This window comes from Peromyscus maniculatus, chromosome 9 (genome assembly GCF_049852395.1).
Source record: "Peromyscus maniculatus bairdii isolate BWxNUB_F1_BW_parent chromosome 9, HU_Pman_BW_mat_3.1, whole genome shotgun sequence".
Classification (NCBI taxonomy): Eukaryota; Metazoa; Chordata; class Mammalia; order Rodentia; family Cricetidae; genus Peromyscus; species Peromyscus maniculatus.
Window position 1 is genome coordinate 66,056,059 of NC_134860.1, and position 23,993 is coordinate 66,080,051.

General features: G+C 44.8%; 1 protein-coding gene across 1 annotated transcript in view; it reads right to left on the bottom strand.

Annotated features, from left to right (window-relative positions):
• The window catches only part of Dock5 (dedicator of cytokinesis 5), a 191,216-nt gene that overhangs the window by 60,370 nt on the left and 106,853 nt on the right, over nt 1-23,993 (bottom strand). The window contains exons 12-22 of the mRNA XM_006992034.4: nt 20,059-20,201; nt 16,781-16,906; nt 13,720-13,844; nt 12,261-12,359; nt 10,426-10,498; nt 8,920-9,023; nt 7,767-7,950; nt 4,772-4,869; nt 4,445-4,534; nt 3,063-3,163; nt 130-264 (exon numbers count right to left, since the gene is read on the bottom strand). Coding sequence (XP_006992096.1) covers nt 130-264; nt 3,063-3,163; nt 4,445-4,534; nt 4,772-4,869; nt 7,767-7,950; nt 8,920-9,023; nt 10,426-10,498; nt 12,261-12,359; nt 13,720-13,844; nt 16,781-16,906; nt 20,059-20,201 — 1,278 coding nt within the window. The remainder of the gene's footprint in view (nt 1-129; nt 265-3,062; nt 3,164-4,444; nt 4,535-4,771; nt 4,870-7,766; nt 7,951-8,919; nt 9,024-10,425; nt 10,499-12,260; nt 12,360-13,719; nt 13,845-16,780; nt 16,907-20,058; nt 20,202-23,993) is intronic.

A 23,993-nucleotide genomic window follows, 5' to 3' on the forward strand; every position in this document is an offset into this window, starting at 1 on the left:
CACCCCTCAAAGACCTGGAGTTTGCTTATCCTATGACCAATCAACTGCTCGCAAAGCTGAATACACATGAGCATGAGGAACGGGGGATCTAGGTGAGTACCAGCAGCATCCTGGTACTGGGACCATTACCTCAAGTAGAGCACTCGCGACTGGATGATGAATCGAAACAGGTACTTCAAGGCTTTCAAGGCAGCGAAGAGCAATTCTGTCTTGCTAGGGTCGTCAGCATTAGCCACATAAAAGTTTAGTACCTTGGAGAGTTTCCTAAAAATGGTAAGAAAGCAACATTGTCATGGGCAACGCTATGCTCAAGCCCTGGGGTACGCACGCAACACAGAAAGGGATGGAGGTAAACTGGGAAGCACAAGGCCAGCTTTCAAGTCCATCCTCTCAAATTCGCCCTCAATAGGCAGACTGCTGTTTTGTTTCCATGTCTGTCTAGCTTTGACACTTGCCCTCTTCTCAAATATACTGGGAAAACTTAGGAGGAATCGATACCTCAAGGCACAGGTTTCCATTGGTGGAGGTGAAAAGAGGGCTCAGGAGATGACAGAGCTGGAGCCAGGAGACAGCTTGGCCATTAAAGCACTTGCTATTCAAGCAGCAAGTGTGAGAACCAGAGTTTGGATCCCCAGAACTCAAGGAAATGCCAGTTGGGTCTGGTGGCTCACCTGTAATTCAGTGCTCAGAAGGCAGAGACTAGGTTCCAGAAGCAAGCCATCTAACTAAACTAGCTACATCCACAAGTTTGGGGCAGTGACCTGAGAAGATTGCTGACATCAGTCTTGGGCCTTCAAATGCAAATGAGCACACACAAGTACACACACACACACACACACACACACACACACACACACACACACACATGCATGTGCGTTCACACACCCATATACATGCACACAGGCACACCACAGACACAAATATATGAAAAGGAGGAAAGGGGAACCAAAGAGTTAAAAGGATTTGCCTTACGAAGATTTTTTTATTTTTCTGGCATTTAAAGCAGACATCTTCCGATACCCTGTGAAGGACAGATGATGCTTGCCTGTGGCAGTTACCTAAGCTAATTCCTTCCAGCCTGTCCCAATCATTTGAAATCAACATGGCACCAGAGTCTTCACTGATGAGAAAAGTGGACTCACTCTGACTCTGTATCATCCATTGTTCTGAACATGCCAATAGACAAACATCTATTTTGTCTATTTTATGTAGTTTTACATTTATTATTATTTTATATGTATATGCTCCATCTTCCTAGCACTAGGATTACAAATGTGTGCCACAATGCTCCTCTTTACTTAGACTCTGGTGACTGAACTCCAGTCCTCAGCCTTGAGCAAGCGCTTTATGGACTGAATCATCTCCCCAACACCATGGTACCAGGGTAACTCGGACTTTTGAGGGCACCTATATTTCAATTATTTTTGTTTTAAAATCAATCCCTCCCTTTTTCTTTCCCTCCCCGCTCAAATTCACCCCCAAATCCAAGGGAAACATGGAGAATTAATCAAGTGCTGCAAATAAACCCAGCAGCAGGCACGAGAGTGCTAACTGGCTACTCTGGCCGGTATGTGTCTGACCCTGAGCTCCTTACTGGCCTCGTCTACGTGCTGAGTTACATCTTGTATTCTCGACTATTGAAAATTCCCTTAGGAGACAGGTGAAAAGGTGAGAATCTGTCATCCCAGCTCCTGGGTGGCAGAGGCAGGAGAACCAGGAATTCAAGTTTGCCATGCAGCCTCATTGGGCTCAGTATAATAATCTACAACTATCTTAGTGATAGCCACTGACCCCTTGGAAGGTCAAGGTGCTTGGTGGAAATATACCAAATGCTGGCTTGTCTGCTGCCTCCTCAACACATGAGGCACTCGCTGGTCAAAAGGCTAGCTGATGAGCATGTTGTGTAACATCCCCTTTGTAGGACTTGTGTTCCTGCATCTTCATGAATGGTTGGTGTAGAAAACACCACTGAGGCACAATGATCTGGCCTGACAGATCAGACAGTAGTAGTCAACGTGACATGGCATGAGCCACTGTCCAGAGCACAGCTAGCCAGTCCCAGCTACATTCCTGTCGTGATAGGTCCCATCGATGACTCAGCGCAGTAACTGGAATTCACAAGCTGGGGTGGTCAGGTCACACGGGAGCTGAGCACTGCGGCGGGAAGCCGAGTAGACACAGCAGGTTGGTTCCTCTAGGCCGCAAGCCGCAAACGGCACACTGACAGAAGGCTGCTCTGTGCAAAAGGTTCAAACTACTGCCTCGTGGGTAAAAGGAAAATAACCAAATCTCCTAATGTCCTACAAGCACTCAGTTCCCCAAAGCATTGTGGGGAAGGGCTGAGGGTGAAGCCTGCCTTTCTACCAGGCTTGCTTTTGCCTAGTTCATTGTTGGATGCCCTTGGTGCCTCACGTCCATCTCACTGGCATCTGATGCAGAAGCTCCTGAGTTTGGTCATCTGCTTCTGTGCCTGTCTCCATCTCCCCGTTGTATGTCCTTGGGTTTTATCTTCTTGGTTTTGTGTGCATACATGCATTTGCACATGTGTATGTATGTACATACAGATGGGTGTGAGCACATATGTATTGAAGCCAGAGGTCTACATCAGGTGTTTTCCATATTCATTCTCCATTTTAACTTTTGAGACAGTTTCTCCCTGGAGCTCACTAATTCAACGTAACTAGCCAGCCAACAAGCCCCAAGGATCCCCCTGTATCCACTTCTCCAGTGGTGGGGTCACAGGCACACATCACCACGACTGGCTTTTGACTTGGGTCCTGAGGATCCAACCCAGGGCCTTGTACTTGCACGGCAAGCACTCCTGAACATCCCATCTCCCCAGCCTATACTCTGGGGTTTTAAGAAACGTCTCCTTATCTTGAAGGAAAGGACTGAGTCCAACACCTTGCTCCACTGACACAGTATTCACATGGCCTCTTTCCACAAAGATGCTTAGGGCCCAGTTGCACACTCCAGCCTCACTGACTGCATGAAGGGCTCCTCCTGTTGCTCAACTGTCCAGCCAGCCCCAGGAACACACCAGTCCCCCGAGTCATACTTACACGTGTGCCAGGGTGGCACTGAAGTGCTTGTAAATGTAGGTTTCGAGTACAGGGTTAAAATGCTGAAACTTGATGTCTCCTATCAGGGAGATGATGAAGACCTGCCAAAGGTGGCCAGCGTTAACAGCAGCACTGCACAGCCCAGATGCTCCGCCTGGACCAAGATTCTTAACCTCCAGGGGCCTTTTCTCTCTTCATTCTGTTTGCGGCATTTCTAGTCTACTATCCACGCTGAAGGGGAGTCTGAGGGTTCACATTTAACATAGACAGATTATATGAATCTGGCATATTGCTATGGGCAAACGGATCCAGGCCATCACCACTGGCCGTGGGACGCTCAGGTCACAAGGGGTGCACAGGTGAGTTAAGGCACAGAAGAGCGCGGGAGAGCAGGAAGGAAGATGGAGAAAGTGGTCTGTGGGAATTAACTAAACCAACACAATTTCCCATGAGGTTTTCCCCAAGCTGAGTAGGAATACCCCGTGAACGTCAGAGTTCGGTCTCCCCATTTCTTCCCTATGTGTCACCTTATGTCTATGGAGTGCACAAAGGACGAGCGTGTATAAAAACAGGCACTTGGGATTGCCATCTATGCCCAGAGCCAGTGGTCCTGTCCCGCTGGGGTTCATCTCCGCGGTCTCTCGTCGGCCTCTTTTCCCCACAAACTAGGGCATGACTGAGTTCAGTTCATGGTGACTGCATTGCCTGGCTCCATCTTCCAACATTAGCTCCAATGCCCTAACCCACTGCTAAAAAGACCAATTTCCTTGCACTGGTAAACACCACACATTCGCAATCTACCTACACCTTCAGCCCCAATCTTCAGGTCAAATCCTGTCCTAGACTCCCCTCAGCGGTAAGGCAAGGAGGCTTGGGTTAGGTGTGTCTGCTTCCTCCTGTTCAAAGGACATCCCCTGCCTTTCCCACTTCCCATTGTGACGCATCCTTCTGATTCCAGTTGGTAGAACAGGCTTAAGCACTGTGTGACAAACTTGTCTGCTAGGCTGCCTACAGTACACAAGGACACTAAGATTCATCTCAGACTGGTGAATGCAGCCTCCCTGACATGGCCGGACAAGGATGTACATCGTTCTTTAGTAAGGGCTTCTCCTGGGCTTTGACTAGAGAATGATAAAAGAAGTTCAAGCACCTGGCAATCTCTAATGTAATTAAACCCGTTGTTTTCCCTAATGAGAAAGTAAAAGTATATCAAAAAAGGTGAGATCAAATAGAAAGTAAGAGCCTGGAAGAGAAGACCTTAGTTCCTAATTGGACTTCTCAGAGTTGAGGCTAAAGAAATACTCAGAGAGATGTACACGAATAATTTTGTAATTTTGCTTGACGATATTTATGGTACTTAAAAAACATGCAAAACTGCTTACCAGTGCATCAAACACGAGGAAGTCGTACGTTTCGTTGTCTGACATTTCCATCATTATGTTAAAAAGTGCATCTAGTGTATCCTGTAAAAACTGAAGGTAAGAGAAACAGAGAGGTTATTTGGGTATCATCCTGCTACATGCTGTAGAAAAAAGAATGGGGAGTCATCGGGTTCTAATAGAAGAGATGTGAATAAAAGATTTTGGTAAGATTGGCACACTGGCTTAGCCCTGCAGATGCTGAGTTTTAGAATTCACCTTGGCTCAACTGAAATTGTTGAATTAGTGGCATAGTAAGGTGTACTTGCGGCTACGGATATATAGGCATACCTTAACAATCTCTCCTCCATCCACTTCCATCAACTTCTTCAGGTTGTGCTTAATGTTCTGAGAGTTGGAACGCCAGTTTAATAGGCCGAGCAGGTCCACTGGGAAGGACACAAACCACAGATATTAGAAGACATGGCTACAGAGTTTTCTAGAAAAGATCACGCTACCAGGCCGGAGAAATGGCTCAGGGGGTAAAAGTGCTTATCACGCAGGTCTAAAGACCTGGGTTCGGATCTCTAGACCCACATAAGGCTGGCTGCAGTGGGGCGTATCTGAAGCCCCCAGTGCTCCTAGAACAAGACAGCCTGGTTTACAGAGTATCAAACAAGAGACCCTGCCTCAAACAAGATGGAAGGTGAGGACTGAGACCCAAAGGTGTTCTCTGACCTACACATGTGTAATACGGCACATGCCTGCCTGCATACACGTGAACACCCACATGTCACACACCAACAAAAATAACTGCTCTTCATCGTAGCTAATTTATGGTGTACCTCAGGTGTTATTGCAATTTATTATCTCATATAAATCAGAGGAAACCTTGTGATACTCTTTAGTCCCTCAAAGGAGAAAAACAATCAGCTACTGATGTACAAGAACATAAAATGACGACCGACTGGAACTCATGACTCTCAAATGATGACATCATCATTAGGAAAGCAAGCGTAGGCTCCCAGTCTCCAACTTCCTGCCTGATAGATATCCGTGTCTGGGCAGAGTCATGGGGACGGGGCAACAGAGAGACATATCAGTTCACTTTGGCGTCACAACTGTACTGTGGGGCTTTTGTTTTTCAGAGGAGAAAACAGGCGTTTGTGACACTTGCTTTGGGTCACATGACTCCCGAGGGGCAGCGGGAATGGGCTTCAGCCACAGTTTGATCTGATTCTAAACATGACAGCTAACAATGCAGACACAAATGAATTTCATGACTAGACTTCTCCCAGAAGAACATACCCTAGGTATGCCATATATTTTTTTTAATCTGAAATCCAAAGTATTTGTAGTCCTGAGTATTCCAGAAAAGGGATAGTCAACATGTACTATTTGTTACTCTTGTTTAAAAGATGGGGAAACCAAGTCACAGGGAAGTCACTGCAGAGATGGGACTGACAGAGGCATTCTTTTTCTTTTTTTGGTTTTTTTGAGACAGGGTTTCTCTGTGTAGGTTTGTGCCTTTCTTGGAACTCACTTTGTAGACCAGGCTGGCCTCGAACTCACAGAGATCCGCCTGGCTCTGCCTCCCAAGTGCTGGCATTAACTATGATTTAAAACTCAGTATTCAGTAGCCACATACATTTCGTTATTCAATCAAACTCTAAAATTTAAATGGATTCCAGCCACCAGCCATTTGGACTGCTTCCAGTGTGTCCGCATTGTAAATATCAGAAAACATCCTCACACATAAGTGCTGATGCACATCTCACTAGTGCCAAGTTCAATGTCTAGGAGTTACAACCAACTTCTGTGACTACTATACCTGCACCCTCCATCAGCAGTTTATCACACACACACACACACACACACACACACACACACACACACACACACACACACACACAGGCTTATGTGACTGGGACAAGTTTGTTGTGTCTTCTATGAAGCTAAGGACACTTTCTACTTTAAGTGAGTTCGCCTTCTTCCCATGTAGATTAGCTCTGAACTTCACTCTGTTAAGCATAGCCACAGGACCAAGTTAGAATACCACCCTTATTCTCTAGCCAACCAGGATCTGCCAATATCAACCTAATACTGACTCCTAAAGAACAACCAGGAGCTGACTCCCGAGTGGGCCTTCCCTCTGCAGTCCACTCTCCCAAGACAGCGCTCCTGTTCTCCAGCTCCAACAGAAGTCAGCCTCATGCTCACAGGCCTGATCCTGTGCACAGCTCCTGGAATATGGACCTGCTGAGGTAAGGAAGACTCCTGGGCAGGAAATTCTGGGCTCGCTGGTTAGCAGGGCTCCTTCTATGAGGAACAGGTTAAACGAGTAACTGCTGATGCTATCGAATGCCATGTTAAATACAAGTAGTTAAAACGGATGCCCGGGGTTTCCCGAGAAACAAAATGGTGCCTCATTTAAACTATGCTGCTGATTTTATGGAAAATTCCTCGTTTCCTGGAGCAATGGAAGGGGGAAGACCAGGAGAAAGAGAAACTCTGCTGGGCATGGAAGCACATGCACTTGGGAAGCTGAGACAGGAGAATTACTACTAGTCTAGGCTACATAGTGAGACTGTCCAAAGGAAAAAAAAAAAAGTAACAGAAACAAGCTGCTCTCTGCCATCCCCGTTTGGGCAAGAGACTGGTTACTGCCAGAATCCATCCCTAATTGCTGACTTTTCCTGGACCATCTACGACAACAAACCAACCAACCCCCAGCGTTATCTTTGAGGTCTGGATGGAAGAGGAGACTTCTGAATTCCACCCATTCGTGAATATGCTTAGGGTTTTTTGGTATGAAAAAGTACTCATGATGGCAAATTATTTTGTCAACTTGACAGGATCTAGACCCACCTAGGAGACGAACCTCTGAGTATATGTCTATGAAGGAGCTTCTAGATTGTACTAATTGAGGTGGGGAGCCCCACTTAAAATGAGGGCAGCATCATTGCACAGGCTAGGGTCCCCGTCTCCATAGAAGGTAGATGGGAGCTGCGCAACGGCATTTGTCACATTCTGCTTCCTGACTGTGTGACCAGCTGCCCCACCCTCCTGTGCTGTCCCCGTCATGACAGGCTGTACCCTTGGCATCCGAGCCAAAATAAACTTTCCTTACTCAAATTGCTTCTGTCGAGTCTTTCTGTCACAGAGCCGGAAGAAGTAACTGTCACGGCACTGTAGCATACTGCTGAAGGAGCAGAGGGCAGAAGCCAACCACCAAGCATCCTGTTTCAGAAGACCTGGTGCCACATGGTCTAGCATCCTGAGTCTAACCAAGGAGCCTAGGAGGACCAGAGCAGGACCATCTGTGCCCATGTGGTCCCACACCTACCGTTCTGGGTGAGCTTTGTGGAACAAATAAGGGTGGCAATCTGAAAGCTGTCCTTTGTGCTCTCCTTGCTGGGCGTGAAGACGGATGGGTTTCGGGATGCCTGGAGTTCTTTTTCTTCCATCTCTGCCTTGGTCCCAGGCAGGGTCAGATAGTATTTAGCGTCTTCCATTTTCTTATTATCACCCTACAAGGGAAGCAAGTTAGCAAAACTAGAAACTGGGCAACATCTCTCGCACACTAGTAAGAAATACCCTCTCCAAGAAGAGCATGGTCATTCTTAGTAGGGAATGTATGACTTGTATCAGATTATATTTATAATCCTCTATCATTTAGACATTATCTTCCTACAGAATTCACAGAAGAAATAACTTTACCATGAAGTAATAAAGAAGTTAGTTGTGAACTAGAAATCGGAAGCTATTCTCTACCAGAAGCAAATACGTGCATTACAGAACAAGGTTAAGTTTGATTCTCTTGAACTTAGAAATGGTCATGTGTACATTTCACGGTGCCAGTGGAGAAAGAAGTAGCTCCCTATGGACTCTGAAACTATTCAGAGACCAAAGACATGCTAAGGAAGGAAACGTTCATTGGCAGGCACAACTCAGATGAGCTGCCCACTATGCGTCAGCCATCCTCTGCCAAATATTGCTGGGGACCTGAGATCTCCAGCATGCACTTTAAACTCTAATATCTCAGTAGGTGTAGGGCTCAGAACAGTGAGCAAGGAAAGGCAGCAGGGCCCATACAGGAAAAAAAAAATGGTGCCTGGGTAGCAGTGGTATGAAAAACACATCCTATCATACCCTACCAGGTTCTAGCCAGGCACAGCCCTTCTCTGTCTGTGCTATTAGGATGATGAACAGCAGGATCAAGGGCCCTGCCCTTTACTAATCAGGACCAAGGCACACCCTTTGCCCTACAGTGAGATGCTCCTGGAATACTCACTAATCAGGCAATCACTTTCCCTTAAGAGGTGCAAAACCACTAAGGTATGATCTGGAGCCCTCTAGACTTTAGAGGGCAGACAAATGTAACTTTCAATAGATTTCTGAAGTTTTCACATGTAAATCCCAAACCAGCCTGAAAAACCACATTCAAAGGGAACAGGTGTGTACTGGGCCATTCTGAAGTCTGGTTCTACGAGTGTCACCTTGTATACCACCAGATCATGCCTCCCATCTTGCAGGGTGGTGCCGTCCGTGTTCATCAGTTTCACAAAGGCCACCCCAAAAGCTCGCTCTGATTTATCTCTGGCTGAAAAGACAGAAATACATGCCTAAACCATGTGGGTGGACCCCAGGAGGAGATGGCTGTGGCGGTTAATTCACAGTTGCTCTGGATGTGTGTGATGGTCAGCCACATCAGAATAAACACAAGTCAGCAGTAAGCTTGTCTATGGATGTGTGTGATGGTCAACCATATCAGAATAAACACAGGTCAGCAGTAAGCTTGTCTATGGATGTGTGTGATGGTCAACCATATCAGAATAAACACAAGTCAGCAGTAAGCTTGTCTATGGATGTGTGTGATGGTCAACCATATCAGAATAAACACAAGTCAGCAGTAAGCTTGTCTATGGATGTATGTGATGGTCAACCATATCAGAATAAACATAGGTCAACAGTAAGCTTGTCTATGGATGTGTGTGATGGTCAACCATATCAGAATAAACACAGGTCAACAGTAAGTTTGTCTATGGATGTGTGTGATGGTCAACCATATCAGAATAAACACAAGTTAGCAGTAAGCTTGTCTATGGATGTGTGTGATGGTCAACCATATCAGAATAAACACAGGTCAGCAGTAAGCTTGTCTATGGATGTGTGTGATGGTCAACCATATCAGAATAAACACAGGTCAGCAGTAAGCTTGTCTATGGATGTATGTGATGGTCAACCATATCAGAATAAACACAGGTCAGCAGTACGCTTGTCTATGTCATAGCTGCTCCCAAACTGAGAATGCCTGATATTTCACATATGGGCTGTTTTCTATATTGCCTAATGAATGAGACCACCATCTACTAAATCATCCAAACCAGACTGCTAGTGCTGACCAATCTCAGCCCTGTCAATCAATGTCATGTCCAACATATCTCTGTAGTCTGATCCCTTTCTTTCTCCATGCCCTGTTCCTACCCAAGGCCAAGGGATGCTTACGCCATCTGTTTACCTCGGTAAGCCCTTCCTTCTATCTTCATGCCTTTTCCATCCAACACTTTCTCCATACAGTAGGAGGAAAGACTCTCAAATTAGACTCATTCACGGCAACCCCCCTGCCTCAACCTCCTTAACGAAGCCAAAGGTAATGACTCACAACTCCAGCTACTTGGGAAACTGAGTCAATGAAAAATGCAGGCTTGAGGCCACCCTGGACTACATACTGAGATCCTGTATCAAAAATAAGCAGCTACAAAAATACAGGGCTAGGCATGTACCTTAATGGTGGAGCACATGGCTGTCATGCACAGGGCTGTGAATTCAATCCCCAGCACTCAGAACAAAAAAAAAAAAAAACAACACTATTCTATTTTCCCAATACCATATGAATTCTGAGCTAAAATTGCCAACTTTTCCCACATTTTCAAATTCACAAAGCATATCAGGAAACAGTACAATTTAAGATGGCAATGTGCCCCAGCCCTCTTAACACTTACATTCTTGAGATGACCTGTGTCGGAAGGTGAATCTGATGTGGCAGCGTGTGACCTCCTCTATAGCTATGAAGACCTGCAGAAAGGGGAGGGGTCAGAAGGCGGGGCTTATTTGGAATCAGCCCCCCTCAACTGTAATGCACGGTTCAGACCCAAAACCATATATACATTTACGAGGTACAGCATGATGTCTGGACTCTGCAGACATTCTGCACTGTTCCAATCCGGATAATCAGTGAATATACTGCTTTAAGCTTTTGCCTTTTGCTTGGGGTGACCACATTCAGAGTCCTCCCTCTTAACTCTTCTGAGAAAAAAAGAGACTTAGATTTGGCTTCCGTCTTCTCTCAGCACCAGTTCCTTCAGAGATCCCAGGCTTGCTAGAAGGCTTCAGTCAACATAACCATTCTCAAGCCGAAAGAATCTCAGAGGGAGACCGTTCTGCTGTTTATCATAGTTTCAGAGTTTAGACACATTATGCGCCTGGCATTCAGAGGGACAAGACCAGGATTTTGAGGTCTACATAGGACATTTCCAACTGCAAGTCCCCTACAGATACAGTGGTGACTAGTATCTACGAGAGAAGACGAGATAAAATACCGGGGTGGAGAAGTTTTCTGATACTAGTTCAATAAGTTACAGAAGACTGTATAAACAGCCTCCGCATCTAAAGCCCTGAAGAGTTCACAATGCCTGAGGTGAGTAGCTTTAAATAGCACAATCCACCCAGGAGCTGCAGTATGTGTTTTCAGTCTCAGCAGGTGGATCTCTGTACATTCAAGACAAGCCTGGACTTTACGGCAATTTCTAAGACAGCCAGAGTTACAGAGTGTGAACTTATCTTAAAAAAAAAAAAAAAATCACAATATAAATTCATATGAACAGCACCATAAAAAACACAGACTACAGAAGAATGTGAAAAATAACTGCTTCCTAATCGAGATACAAGGACAATGTTTCTGTCTGTGGATTTTCTGCTTAAAATCTCCTAAGAACCCTACCCATCTGGCAATGGGAGCTGCTGCAGCCCAGCGTGATGTGTTTTAGGGTGACCCCAAGGTGCCCTGGGATCTTATGAGTCACTTCCCTGGGTCTGCCACCTCTTTGGGAAGAGGTCATGCCAATACCCTACCTGCTCTTCTAGTGTTAAGGCCACTGTGAGCCCACAGAAGATGCTAGATCTGAGAGCACTTTGCAATTCATGAAACCCTTCCTCACACTGAGGATGCCCAGAACATGTGAGCAGGGGCCAATGAGAACAACACGTTAGGGAGCCTAGTGGCAGAGTGTGAAAACCTTTGCTTGTCTGCAGTATCTTGACAGCCTGCCGCCTTATGACAGCCACAAGTTTCTCTATTCCAGTTTCTATACGTTAGAAATGAGAATATTCTTTCAGAATGGTGTGCTTCTTAAAAATAGACACTCTGAAGAACTCTTTTTTTTTTTTTCTTGGTTTTCCGAGACAGGGTTTCTCTTGTGTAGCTTTGCGCCTTTCCTGGATCTCACTTGGTAGCCCAGGCTGGCCTCGAACTCACAGAGATCCGCCTGCCTCTGCCTCCCGAGTGCTGGGATTAAAGGCGTGCGCCACCACCGCCCGGCTACTCTGAAGAACTCTTAACCACCAATTCAGCTTTTTAAAAGCAATTAGTTCATTGAGAAATTCATACCATATATTTTGATTATACTTTCACTACCACCCTACCCCATTCCATCCCATTCATCTCTTACTACACCTTATCAGAAACTTCCAGATACGGAAGAATGATTTGGGATTTAAAAAGCAGACAGGAATCTAAACAAGAGCCAACAGCTGAAGGAGCTAGAAACAGAATGCTCACCTTGACAGTCTCATACCAACAAGGCTGCTTGACTTGGTAATACACCACCGACTTGTACTCCGAGACGCCTTCGTACCCAGCACCGGGATGAATGGCTTTCTTTGGTTGGAAAGACACAATTAGGAGACGATACGAGGTCAAGAAAAACATGGCGATAGGAAAAGGTTTCTGAACGTATAGCAGCGAAAAAATTAACTCAAAATCAGAGGTGTAGTGGATCTGAGAAGAGGCTAGCAGCGCTCATCCACATGCACTGGGAGACTTCACTGCGGCCTTGAACACACAGCAGGTGCACTTTGCACCCAGCATGCATTTGTTACACCACAGAACATCAGCAAATGCCTCCTCAATACCCTCAGCCCCAAGTATTGCATGCTATGAATTGCAGTGTTTTTACTGAACATAGAGTTTCCTGCACTAGCTCTGTAGACTAGGCTGGCCTCGAACTCACAGAGATCCGCCTGCCTCTGCCTCCCGAGTGCTGGAATTACAGGCATGCGCCACCACCACCCAGCGAGTTTCCTGCTTTTAAAGAAACATAATGGTTGAATTATGCACAAAGACTGAATATTTGAGGAACATCATCTCAGGACATCTAGAGAGCTTCAAGAGCCTAGACTTTGACTTGTCTAGGCTTTGATCCCAAAGTAATTAGGTGAGGGTGACAAAGGCCTCCTGTGGCTACCCAGTGCCTCCCAACCCTCTGAAGTCAAATTTAAGATGTCCTTGCTTATATGTCCAAAAAGCTGCCAGAGTCCGAGGAACTCTGGACTGTAAGTAAGTCAGCATGCTTGCAGCCCCTCCTGGTTCTGCCTATAACTAATGTCTGCATTTCCCCACAAAAGAACTCCACTCAGGTACAGGTTCCTAATGACTAACACTGGAAATCACCATCAGCTGACCAACACCCAAGGGTGCCTGTCTTTGCTTCACAGTGCTCCTTCAGGTCTGTTGGCTCTACTGGCCCAGGTAACGGCAATGTGCCTTTCAAGGCCTTTGGGACACTTTTGCCACCGTGCCCAAGCTTAAAGTAGCAACATAGCTTGAAAATGTCAAAGAACCTGAGAACCTAAAGCTAAGGAGCCTGCAGTATGTCTGCACAGGGGAAATACCGAAATAAATCTAAATGGCTCCAGGCGTAAGACTGGCCACTGGAAACCACAGATTTTTCAGGTCTTGTATATTTTTTCCTTGTGAAAAAGTATTGAGCGTGCTAGTGCATGCCTATAATCCCAGCACCCGGGAGGCAGAGGCAGAGGGATCACAAGTTTGAGGCAGCCTCAGTTAGCTAGTGAGACCCCTTCTTAAAAAAAAAAAAACAGAAACAAATCAAAGAGCAAAACCCCAGAAAAGAAGAACTAAACCCCGATATGGGGACACTGAGTCAGTCTGAGCAGCAGTCTGCTGCCACTACAGACCACGTGTGATGGCGGTGGCGTTTGTAGGGGATGCTACGTACCTCTAAGAGGTTGCCTTCTTCATCAAACACAGACATGGTCACCTCCACGTTCTTAGGCGTCTTCTTCTTCCCCTTGTCAAACTCCCCGTGGATCAGGGTGACATAAATATCATTTCGGACATCCCCTGCAACATGACAAGCCTCCTGTGAGTGCTGCTGACCTGAGAGCTCCTTTCAAAGTCCCACGATACAACGCACAAAAGATAAACTAATAGGAACTGGTCTGGTGGTAATACCCTATATATTCTACAGAATTCTTTTACTGCTCCCTCATTCCACCTTTCACTACACATCAAGAGGTCTTTGATGTACACGTTTTTGAAAAGAGTAACATTTTCTATTAGTGTACGCACACTCACGTACATGTCCATGTCACAGCATGCGTGTGGGGGGTCAGAGGACAACTTCTCGGGAGTCACTTTTCCCTTTCCACGTTCTTTCTGAGGCAGTTGTCTCTCTTGTTATTTCTACTGCTGCTCTGCCCTCACAAGCTTCCAGGCCATTCTTCTGTCTCTCATCTTGCTGGAGGAGTGTGGGATAAAAGACAGGAACCACTACACCCAGCTTTTTTATGTGGATTCTACAAGTCATCAGGGTCGTGTAGCAAGAGTTTTTAATCACTCAGCCACCTCCGGGATCCAATTCTTTTCAATAGGAATATGTGTCTAATAATAAGCATATAATATACTTTGCTAGGCTGCCCAGTAGATTTCTTTAATGGTGTCTTCCAGGTTTCTGGTTTCTGCAGCTGGCTGGATGTGGGCATGGTTCCTGAGGAAACACAACCCAGGAACACTAGCAATGCACTCACAGGGACAGGCAGTCCCACTGTGAATGCTGAGAAAGAAGTAATCCCTTCAAAGGAAGAAAGAGAGTGAGCTAACTGGAGGTGGTAAGAGTAAGCCAGGGTCCTGATGGAGGAGGTAGATGGCTGGGGGCCTGAAGTCCAAAGGACTTGGTGCTAAAGATGGGGACAAAAGATGATTGACACATAAAAGTCAAATGAGTGCACACTATCACCCAGGGACAAGATGGTTGACAAAGAAAGCTAACCTATTATGGGCTGAACTGTGCCTCCCTCCATTCAGATATTAGAGCCCAAGGTCTTCAGAAGCCTATATTTGGAGACAGGGCATTGACTTCAAAGGTCATTAAAGTGAATTTAGGTCATTCTTTATGACTGGTATCCTTATAAAAGGGGATGAGAACACAGGCACAGTGGGAGATGGCTGTCTGCAAGCCTAGGGAAGCTCATCCATGCAAATGCCTTGGTCTTGGGCATGCAGCCCCCAGAAACATGGGAGAGTGAATCCCCACTGTCATGGGCCTTTTCTATGGTGTTTTTTGTTAAGACAGCCTTCCACAAAGTAAGCAGGGCTAAAGGACCAGACACTGAAGAATGACTAAGGAAAACAGAAGGTGCCTGGAAAAGGCTCAGGGGAATGGACAAAGGAGACTCTGGTGTTTCTAGTGAGAAGGGAAGGCAATGTTCAGAGGAGGGAAGGACCAGTCAACAGTGTCAGCACAGGCTGACCTCTAACTCATGATCCTCCTGACTCACCTCCACAGCGGCCAGGGTACAGGCAGGCACCACTGAATCAAGCTAGCCACTGTCTTTTTCTTTCTCTATTTTTTTTTTTCTTCTTCAGTGCTAGGAAGGGAACCCAGGCCCTCATCTATGCCAACTAAGAATTCCACCACTGAGTGATATCTTCAAGCCATGTACTTCTGTACTGTAGAGTTCCTGAGGGGATCTTACAGAGCTGATCCACAGAGCAGCATGGAAACAGTTTTCCTAGATGGGAGTTTTAAAGCCCATTACAGCCCTGGCATTCTGAGTCAATCCTGCTGATAAAGAGTATTTCAGTATTTCCAAGACAAAGACAACTTGTCTAAAAAGTAAACTTCTCTGTTTTCAGATTCCTGTCTTGTCTAACAGTGAAGTCGTCTTACAAGAGAATAATGTAGACAATTACTTGTTTTAACTGTAAGACATCTGGGTGTAGTAGTGCATGGCTATAGTTCTAGCAACCAGAGACTGAGGCAGGAAGACTGATTCAAGTTCCAAGTCATCTTGGGCTCACTGTGAGAACTTCTCTCAAAAACAAAACTAAACAATAAAAAAAGCAAAACGTTTCCCCCAGATGCTGGTGAGTTTATAGTCAGGTGAAAACAGCTTTGCAATGGATGAAGCTGCTTTTATGAAAAAAGAAGACAACCTCCCTTTTGCAGAAATGCTTATTCATTTTATGAGTATTCACTAAAACACCCTTCACACTCAGGAGATGTGTTTGTAACAAATAGCCCTGCCCCTTAACTTCCTAAAGATGAAAAAAGATTCCAATGACTCTCAAAAGATTGGTTCTCGAGGAGTACACAGTAAGGTGGCTTTCTAGAATTCTCACATGTGATATGACTGGCTGTCCACAAGTCTCATTAGTAACAATTAGTTCATATGATTATGAATCAAGTTCCTCAGAGTATGATTCCCTTGGGCTACTATGGATACAAGAGACGTACATGGGTGTAGTCAGCGGACTCGGGAGACTATGACTGCAGGTCACTATCATGTGGTAAAAAGATGAGAGCAGAGGAAGAACGGGGAAAGTGCAGAATGGGTGAGCAGAGTAGTTAGAGCTCATGGAAACAGAACAGAGCATCTCGGAGATGGAGCTGAGCACTCGGGCCCAACGTAGCCAATGACATGCTTGTCATTGAGAAAAAGTGCTTGTCAAGGAAGCAGTTTAGTCTCCTGGACTGAAGACACTGGATCACCAGACTGCTTCCTGGGAAGGAAGTGAAGTTGGGGAAGCGTGTGTGCAGAACAGGATGGGAAAGAGTGCGTTGAGAATGCTGAGTGATACTTAGAGGTGTTTTCTTGGTCTTGCCCATTGAATAGTTTCTTAGGGTGCTGCAACTCTCTGTCACCAGTTTCTTGATGCCATTAACCCTAAATGATGTCCTCTGAGGGACCCAGATTGTCTCAACTGTCTGAAGAGAGGGAATTCTTCCTTCCGACAAGGAAAAGAAACATAAAACAGGACTCAAGCCAAGTGTGTACCTGGCAGGATTATTTCCGGAAAGCCCATTTTCCGAGCGATTGCTGTTGATCTATCCACCAGGTGTGAAAAGTTCTTCTGAACCTGTGTGAGGTCACCCGGCAGTAGCTTTAAGGACACCCAAAGACCTGCAAGGGAAAAAAAAAAAAAAAGGACAAGCTTCTGTATGATCTTGGCAATACACACATAGAAGCTTGTGTCAGATCAAGCAGATACCTGATGATAAACATATAACCCTCCCAGGGTAACATCATTTCAATGACGCTTCCTTCAAACTCACAAGAGGACTGACATACTTGAGAAGGCAACAGACATCACTGAGTTCAGTGGAGGACAAAGAGTAAAAATTATCCTAGTTGATAGCGATGTACGTTTGTTCCAAGTCTAATAGTATGTGGAAGTAGTGGCTGAAGAGTTATGGACATCAGCGGAAACTGTGGAATTATATATACAACACATGGCAGAGGCGGGAAAAATCATGAATAAAGAAATTAATTTTGGGGCCTGGAGAGATGGTGCGGTGATTAAGAACACTTTCAGAGGGCCCAAGTTTGAATCCCAGCACCAATGTTGGGCAGCTTACAACTGTTTTGTCACTCCCAGGGAAATCTGGTACTCTCTGCTGTCCTCTGTGGGCACCCACACATGTGGCAGATACTCAAACACCCATTCAGACATAAATGAAAATAGGCATCTTTTAAAAACTAATTTCAAAAAAAGTATCTTTCTTGCTACTAAAAAACGGAGGCAACATGTAATGTCTTACATGTTAATGAAGGTAAGCCTCTAAGGTGATAGAGAAATAAACAGGACAAAAAGGATGTTGGAAGGGGAGAAAAGCAAGCAGCTGTTAAATCTCTGAAAATCAACCTCTTTAAAAAGGATTTATTTTTATTTTATGTGTATGAGTGTTTTCGCCTGCATGTGTGTCTGTGTACCACCACATGCATGCCTGGTGTCTGAGGAGATCCAAAGGGGCATCAGATTTCCTGGAACTGGAGTTACAGATAGTACAAGTTACTGAACCCAGGTCCTCTGGAAGAACAGTAAGTGCTCTTAACCCCTGAGCCATATTTCCAGCCCTGGAATTAATTAATTAATTAATTAATTAATTAATTAATTAATTAGGCCTTAAACTAGGGAAACAAATTTAAAAGCAAAATAATTATCCACATATAAACTGAAAGTTTTGATACACATAAATCTACAAAGCTATAAAATGCTATCCATGACAAAGATCCTCACAAAGAAGCGTGACCTGAATACACAAATCAAAGAGAAGCAGAAGTTTGTGGAGATTTTAGCAAACCCCAAACTAGAAAATGTGTCTTAAAGGAGACAGAAGAATGATTATCTTCCTTATAAAATCTGAGAAGGGAGACCAGGAAACTCTTGGAACTGTTAGGCAACACAGACTCAAGGTGCTTATTTATGTACTTGGTGACCAGAGTCTTCTTGCCACCTTTCACACAGGGCAGGCAGGGCATGCAGGAAAAACACTCTGAGGGCCAGGGCAGGCAATGCCTGGGCCTCATCTGCGCTGCAGCTTGTACCCACCACTAACGCAGAAGTCCTACTTCTGGGAGTTCCTGAACAGTGAAGAAAGCATCAATACAGAAAGAACCATGGCAGGGTGGCTTCAATTACAGTGCTGACCAGCTAGAAGATACTTAGGTGCCTACCGCCAACCCATCAGGCTAGATGTTAAAATGGAGTCACTCATGGTCAAGTTCTACAGCTTTAAAAGAAAACTAAACTGTTATCTGGCCATCTGATAAATCAGGAGAGAACGATGCTGGGCAGATGTCCTAGACAGGCCCCTGCAAGACACAGGCTGATGCTCCTCTGTTTCACTGCTTACATTAAAAATAATCTGATTGCCCCCAACCAACTGCTTTTTCCTTTTTTTTTCTCCCTCCCTCCGTCCCTTCTCCTCCTTAGCCTGTCAGAAAACTAATCGTACTTTGTGGAATGAAATTGTTGTTGCTCAGTTGTCAAGGACAAACAAAACCCAATCAAAATATTTAAGTTAATTTTGTTATAAATTTGGCTTTGAACATTTTAAACATTAGAATGTTATACAACCACACATCACACACACTACAAGGTATTTGTGGTGAATAAAAAGACATCTGCAAAAAGGCTTGTTCTGTTCAGTAGCGAGAAAGAAATGGCACTGTTTTCTGTTTTGTTCCGAAAAGGAGATCATATGTAAACAGTAATCTGAGTAGTATAAGAATGTTCTACTCTAATTAAAATTACATTCTTAAATTGAAAGCTCTAAAAAGCAGTGAGTGGGAGATGGCAGCGAATGTAGAGTTCTTGCCGTGCAAGCCTGGAGACTTGAGTCTAGACCCCAGCACCCATATAAATCGCTGGTAGGCATGATGGCTCACCTATAATTCCAGTGTTCAGAAGACAGAGACAGGATGTCCAGATGAAGCTAACTAGCTAACTAGATTAGCTGAAATAGTAAGACGCAGACCTCCCCATTCACACACACACACACATGCATGCACACCCCCACCTGTGTGCCCACACATATGTAAACAAGCACACACAAAGAAACATGCAAAAAAAGGGGGGGAAAATATACCTGTTTTCAGATTATTTATTGCTCTTATTTCTTTCTACTGTAATATGTAAGAAACTAAATACCCTGAAAATAGTGTGTTTTCTTGACTGCCTTGGTTTTAAAGAACAGTAATAGTAGTGAAAAACAGTGGCACTATCTTGAAAGCCTTTCGTGTCTGGTGACCATCCTGGCATTTGAATTCTAATGTTGCGACTCTTTTTCCCTACTATTCGATCTGAAAGGTTTCCACAAGAACTCCTTTTAGCTGAAGCTATCAAAAGACAGGTACATGGAGGTTCCTGAGAAAATCTAAGAGCTGCAAGGCAGCCTCTAAGTTCGTATTAACAGATATTCTTTGGATTGCTTCCGTCTCCTAGTTTCAGAAAACATGTAAAGGAATAAGCTTATCGGGGGGCACAGTGCACATTCTCTCCTGAATCACTTCTTGTTGGCACATCTACTTTGAGTTAACACTGGGAACTGAGGACAGAAGAAAAGACTCGTGGGGGAAAAGCCTTTTCCCCAGAACTTCCAAATTCAAGCCTGACCATTAGGGAGGGTGAATGTGTGAGGATCTTCAGCAGGAGATGCCTGAGGAGGGCTGTCTGGTATCAGGGAGAGGGTGAAAGGGCAGTCCAGGGACCTTGCTCTGGATGTCCCCTCCCACCCTAGCCAAAGTCCCCTCGGCCTGGGCAGGCCGCGTACCTTGCCCTTTGTGATTCACTTCCTTTGCAGCTATCACTTTATTTAAAACCGAAGTGAGCGGCTCATTCTCTCCAATCACGTGGGAGGTTATCAAGGGCGACATGATGAGCTGTCTCTGGCGGATGTAGGTTTCCATGGCAATTCTGGGGAAGACACACGAGGTAAGGAGAAAGTCAGGAGCAGGGAGGGTCTCTAGAGCATGACCTGAGAACACGGAAGTTTTATGAGCACAATCTGGAAATACAAACAAAACCTCACCAGAGGGCTCTGGTGTCAAATACAAATTACAGGAAGTTGTTGTTTTGGATTAAGTTTCTGCATGGGCCCCCAACAGACCAGGCTAAAGTCAACATGGAGTCACTCACCGTAGGGCAAACGCAGCAAAGGCTGTAGCCCAGTAGAATATCTACCTTCCAAGACCTCAGCATAGAGAGGTGACAGCCTAACTCCCCCCAAAGAGGCCGTTTCCAGCAAGGATGCTGACCAAGTTCCTCAAACAGGGCAACCTGCCAAAGTGACCTGATGCGGACCCACCAGTTGGCCAACCTTCTGTCTTCTGTCGCAGCCTTCAAAGCAAAGGAACTCTCCAAGGACTAATGCCATGTTTGTTCTCCCCTTCTGTCTCTAAGCCAATCTCCTCTGCTTCGCTTACTGGGACACTTAACTCTGTTTTATGGCAAGAAGTGTTGTTGCCTAATCCTAGATTATAAGGATTGGGCAATAGAATCGAAAATATGGTCAACTACATGAAACTGTTTGTAGTTTTGTCCCTGGTATTTTCTTCCCTACCGTTCTTCCATGGTGTGTGTGCGTGTGTGTATTGTGTGCATCATATGTATACTGAGATTATAATATAATTAAGTATAGTTTCAACATTTCTCCCTTCTATTTTCTCCCTCCAGATTCATGGTCTTTTTTCATTGTTATTGCATACATATATGTATATACATGTATATTCCTAAATAAATCCTGTTCAGTCCATATAATGCTATCTGTATATGTTTTCAAGGCTGACCTCTGGCACTGGATGACCTATCCATGTGCTCTTCCCTGGGGAATACCACCTCTCCAGCCCCCGGTTTTCCTCTGTTGCCTATAGCTCTCTGTGTAGGATGGAGGCTCTGTGGGCTTTTTCTCGTCCACTTGGGCACGTCCATTGGTGTCGTCCTTGTTCAGGACACATTTGGGCAGTCATGTTGGTGAAGCTTTAGGGGTGTAGCTTCTTATATTACTAGGAGACACAGTCTCATAACAAACGCCCTGCTCCTCTAGCTCTTACAATCTTTCCACTTTCTCTTCCTAAACTTGTCTTGGAAATGACTTGAGGCAAAGAAGGTGGGGGTGGGCAGCCATGGCCAAGTATTAAAACATAAGTTCAGGTCAACGCTCAAGGACAAGTTAAACAGTTAAAGTCAGAGGCAGTGCTCAAACTCTTAAGACTTGGCTGCTGGGATGGGATTGAAGGGAGAGCCAAGGGGCAGGAAGCCTGGCTGCTGGGTCTACCTCCACCTGACAGTATGCTCTGCAGGATCCTATTCCCCTTGAGGCCCACATCACATGGCCATTTGACACATGGATACAGCAGGTATGCAGGACATTGGGAAGGTATTTTCCCACTCAGTGACATTACATGTAGGAATGCAATGGCCAGCCAGCAAATGATATCCTGTGGAAGGAGCACGTCAGGTGAGGTCCACAGAGGGGGAGGGCAAAGGACCAAACACAGTCCCCGTTCTCCTGAAGCTGCCACCAGCAACTGCACATCATTCTGTTGATATGCAATAGTGTATAGCCCCCTCTGCCTACCAGACAGATTTGTGTACATCCTCGTACCAGATGATAAAACATAGTGCGACATGGCCTGGGTATGGGGAGCTGTTTTCTTTGAGTGGCTCTCCCAGGTGGACTAGCAGAATTCACAAATGAACCCCACTCACCATAAGCCACTGCAGCTCAGGAAAGCAGGAGGACATGCCAGGGGATGCAGTGGGGAACACGAGCATCATTATTCAGTGGCTGTTTGCTGCACACTGGGTGGTAATCAAGTCAGGGCTGGGCTCTGTGGGGACTTTAAGGAAAGCTATTCCACAGTGGGACCACCTCGGAGTTCACTGCTGCCACATGGACAGTGTTCAGGAGTTAGGCAGGGAGGTCAAACACTAAAGGAAGAAGGCCACCATAAAGGTGAATATAAATAAAGGAATTTTCATATAGATTTTTTTGTCTGTGAATGCAAATCTTGATAACGTTTATATATGAAAAAGTTGTAGTATTCATGGATATGACAGTTTTATACATGTACATGTTACATTTATGGTATCTGTCTGTCTCTATATAAAATGTGTAATTATTTGTTTTTTTGTTTGTTTTTTTTAGATATGCTTCACAGGCTAGCTTCACATTCATAATCCTCCTGCCTCAACCTTCTAAGTAACTGGGATGACAGGTAGGCACCACTGTGCCCAACTCTGCTTCATATATTTATATTTATTCAGTGTATTTGATCTGCTTACTATATTAGACTTAATATATTTATAAATTTAATTCAATATATTGGTGATGAATTCAATCCATCTAATATACCTGTCTAAACGTATTTAAATATGTCACATAACACACAAGCACACTGCCATGTACCACATTTCAGCCACCTATGAGAAGCTGCATACTTGATGGTGGTCCCATAAGACTCTGTGACCATGTGACATTGTAGTTTCCTTACTTTATAGACATATACTCTATGTTGACACAAATTGTCTAAAGAGGAATTTCTCAGACCACGTCCCCTGATTAAGCAATGCATGGCTGTGTGCATACATGTGCATGTGTGTGTAAGGGGCAGTAGTTCATGATACCAAAGTTATCGGATAATCAGTAGTACCAGGAACAAACTATGTGAAATAATGAGTCCTTCATGTTCTTGAGAAAGTGGTAAATAGGGTGAAGATTATTAAGTGTATGTTATAAAAATAATTAGTAGCGACCTCTGGAAAAAAATCTACTCATGTAAGCTTCCATGCTATTAACTTAGAATAGGGCAAAGGTACAAGACTTAAGACTAAAAAATATAATTCTTGTCTTTTAAATACAATCATTTATAGTTTTATTTATATTTATTGTAAGAAAAAATAGGAAACAACAAAAAGCAGGAATAAACCAAAACATAAAATAAGTTAATTAAGTGATACATTCTTCATAAAATCTAAATTTTAAGGCTTTAAAGTTTTATTTACGTAGTTTTTCTATGTGGGGGTGTGTGTGTGTGTTGTTGTTGTTGTTGTTGTTTACTCAAATATCCTCAGGCTGGCTTCTGAAATTCCGTTTGTTCTATTGATCTGCAGTGACCGTTGCAGGTCAGATGAGACAATGTCCTGTAACTGGCGTGTAACCCCCAATGGGGGTCATTTCTAGAAACATTTGGGCCTCTTCCCTTTTCCTAGGCCACCATCGTGTGTGCTGAATGCTAGAGCAGCCACAATGCTCACATCTGATCTCATCAGAGTTACAGGGATGAGATATGTTCTCTTATAGACCCCAGTAGCACGGATGGCTCCAGTTCCTGCGGCCCAGGATGGAGCCCTGGGTCAAGTGCTGAGCTGACCCTGCCCTGTCCTACCAGACTGTCTCCCCCAGTTCCTGGCAGGAACCCTAACCAGCCTTTCACACTCTTCCCGCCTGGCCCCCTTGCTACTGACTAGAAGTGTGGTCTCTGGACCAGTGCCAGTCATTAGCAATACTCAGCTTATCAGACGCAGTCAGACCTACTAAAGCAAACGTTGATTCTAACAAGATTGTCCTGACAATTCATAGGCATCATCCAGTCTGAGAAGTCATGTGATTCTTAGTCAAACCTGTTCAACCCAACAAAAGGCAGATGCTCTGCAGCATCTGACAGTCAAATGACATCATTCTCTGGATTCCAGTGCAGATACATG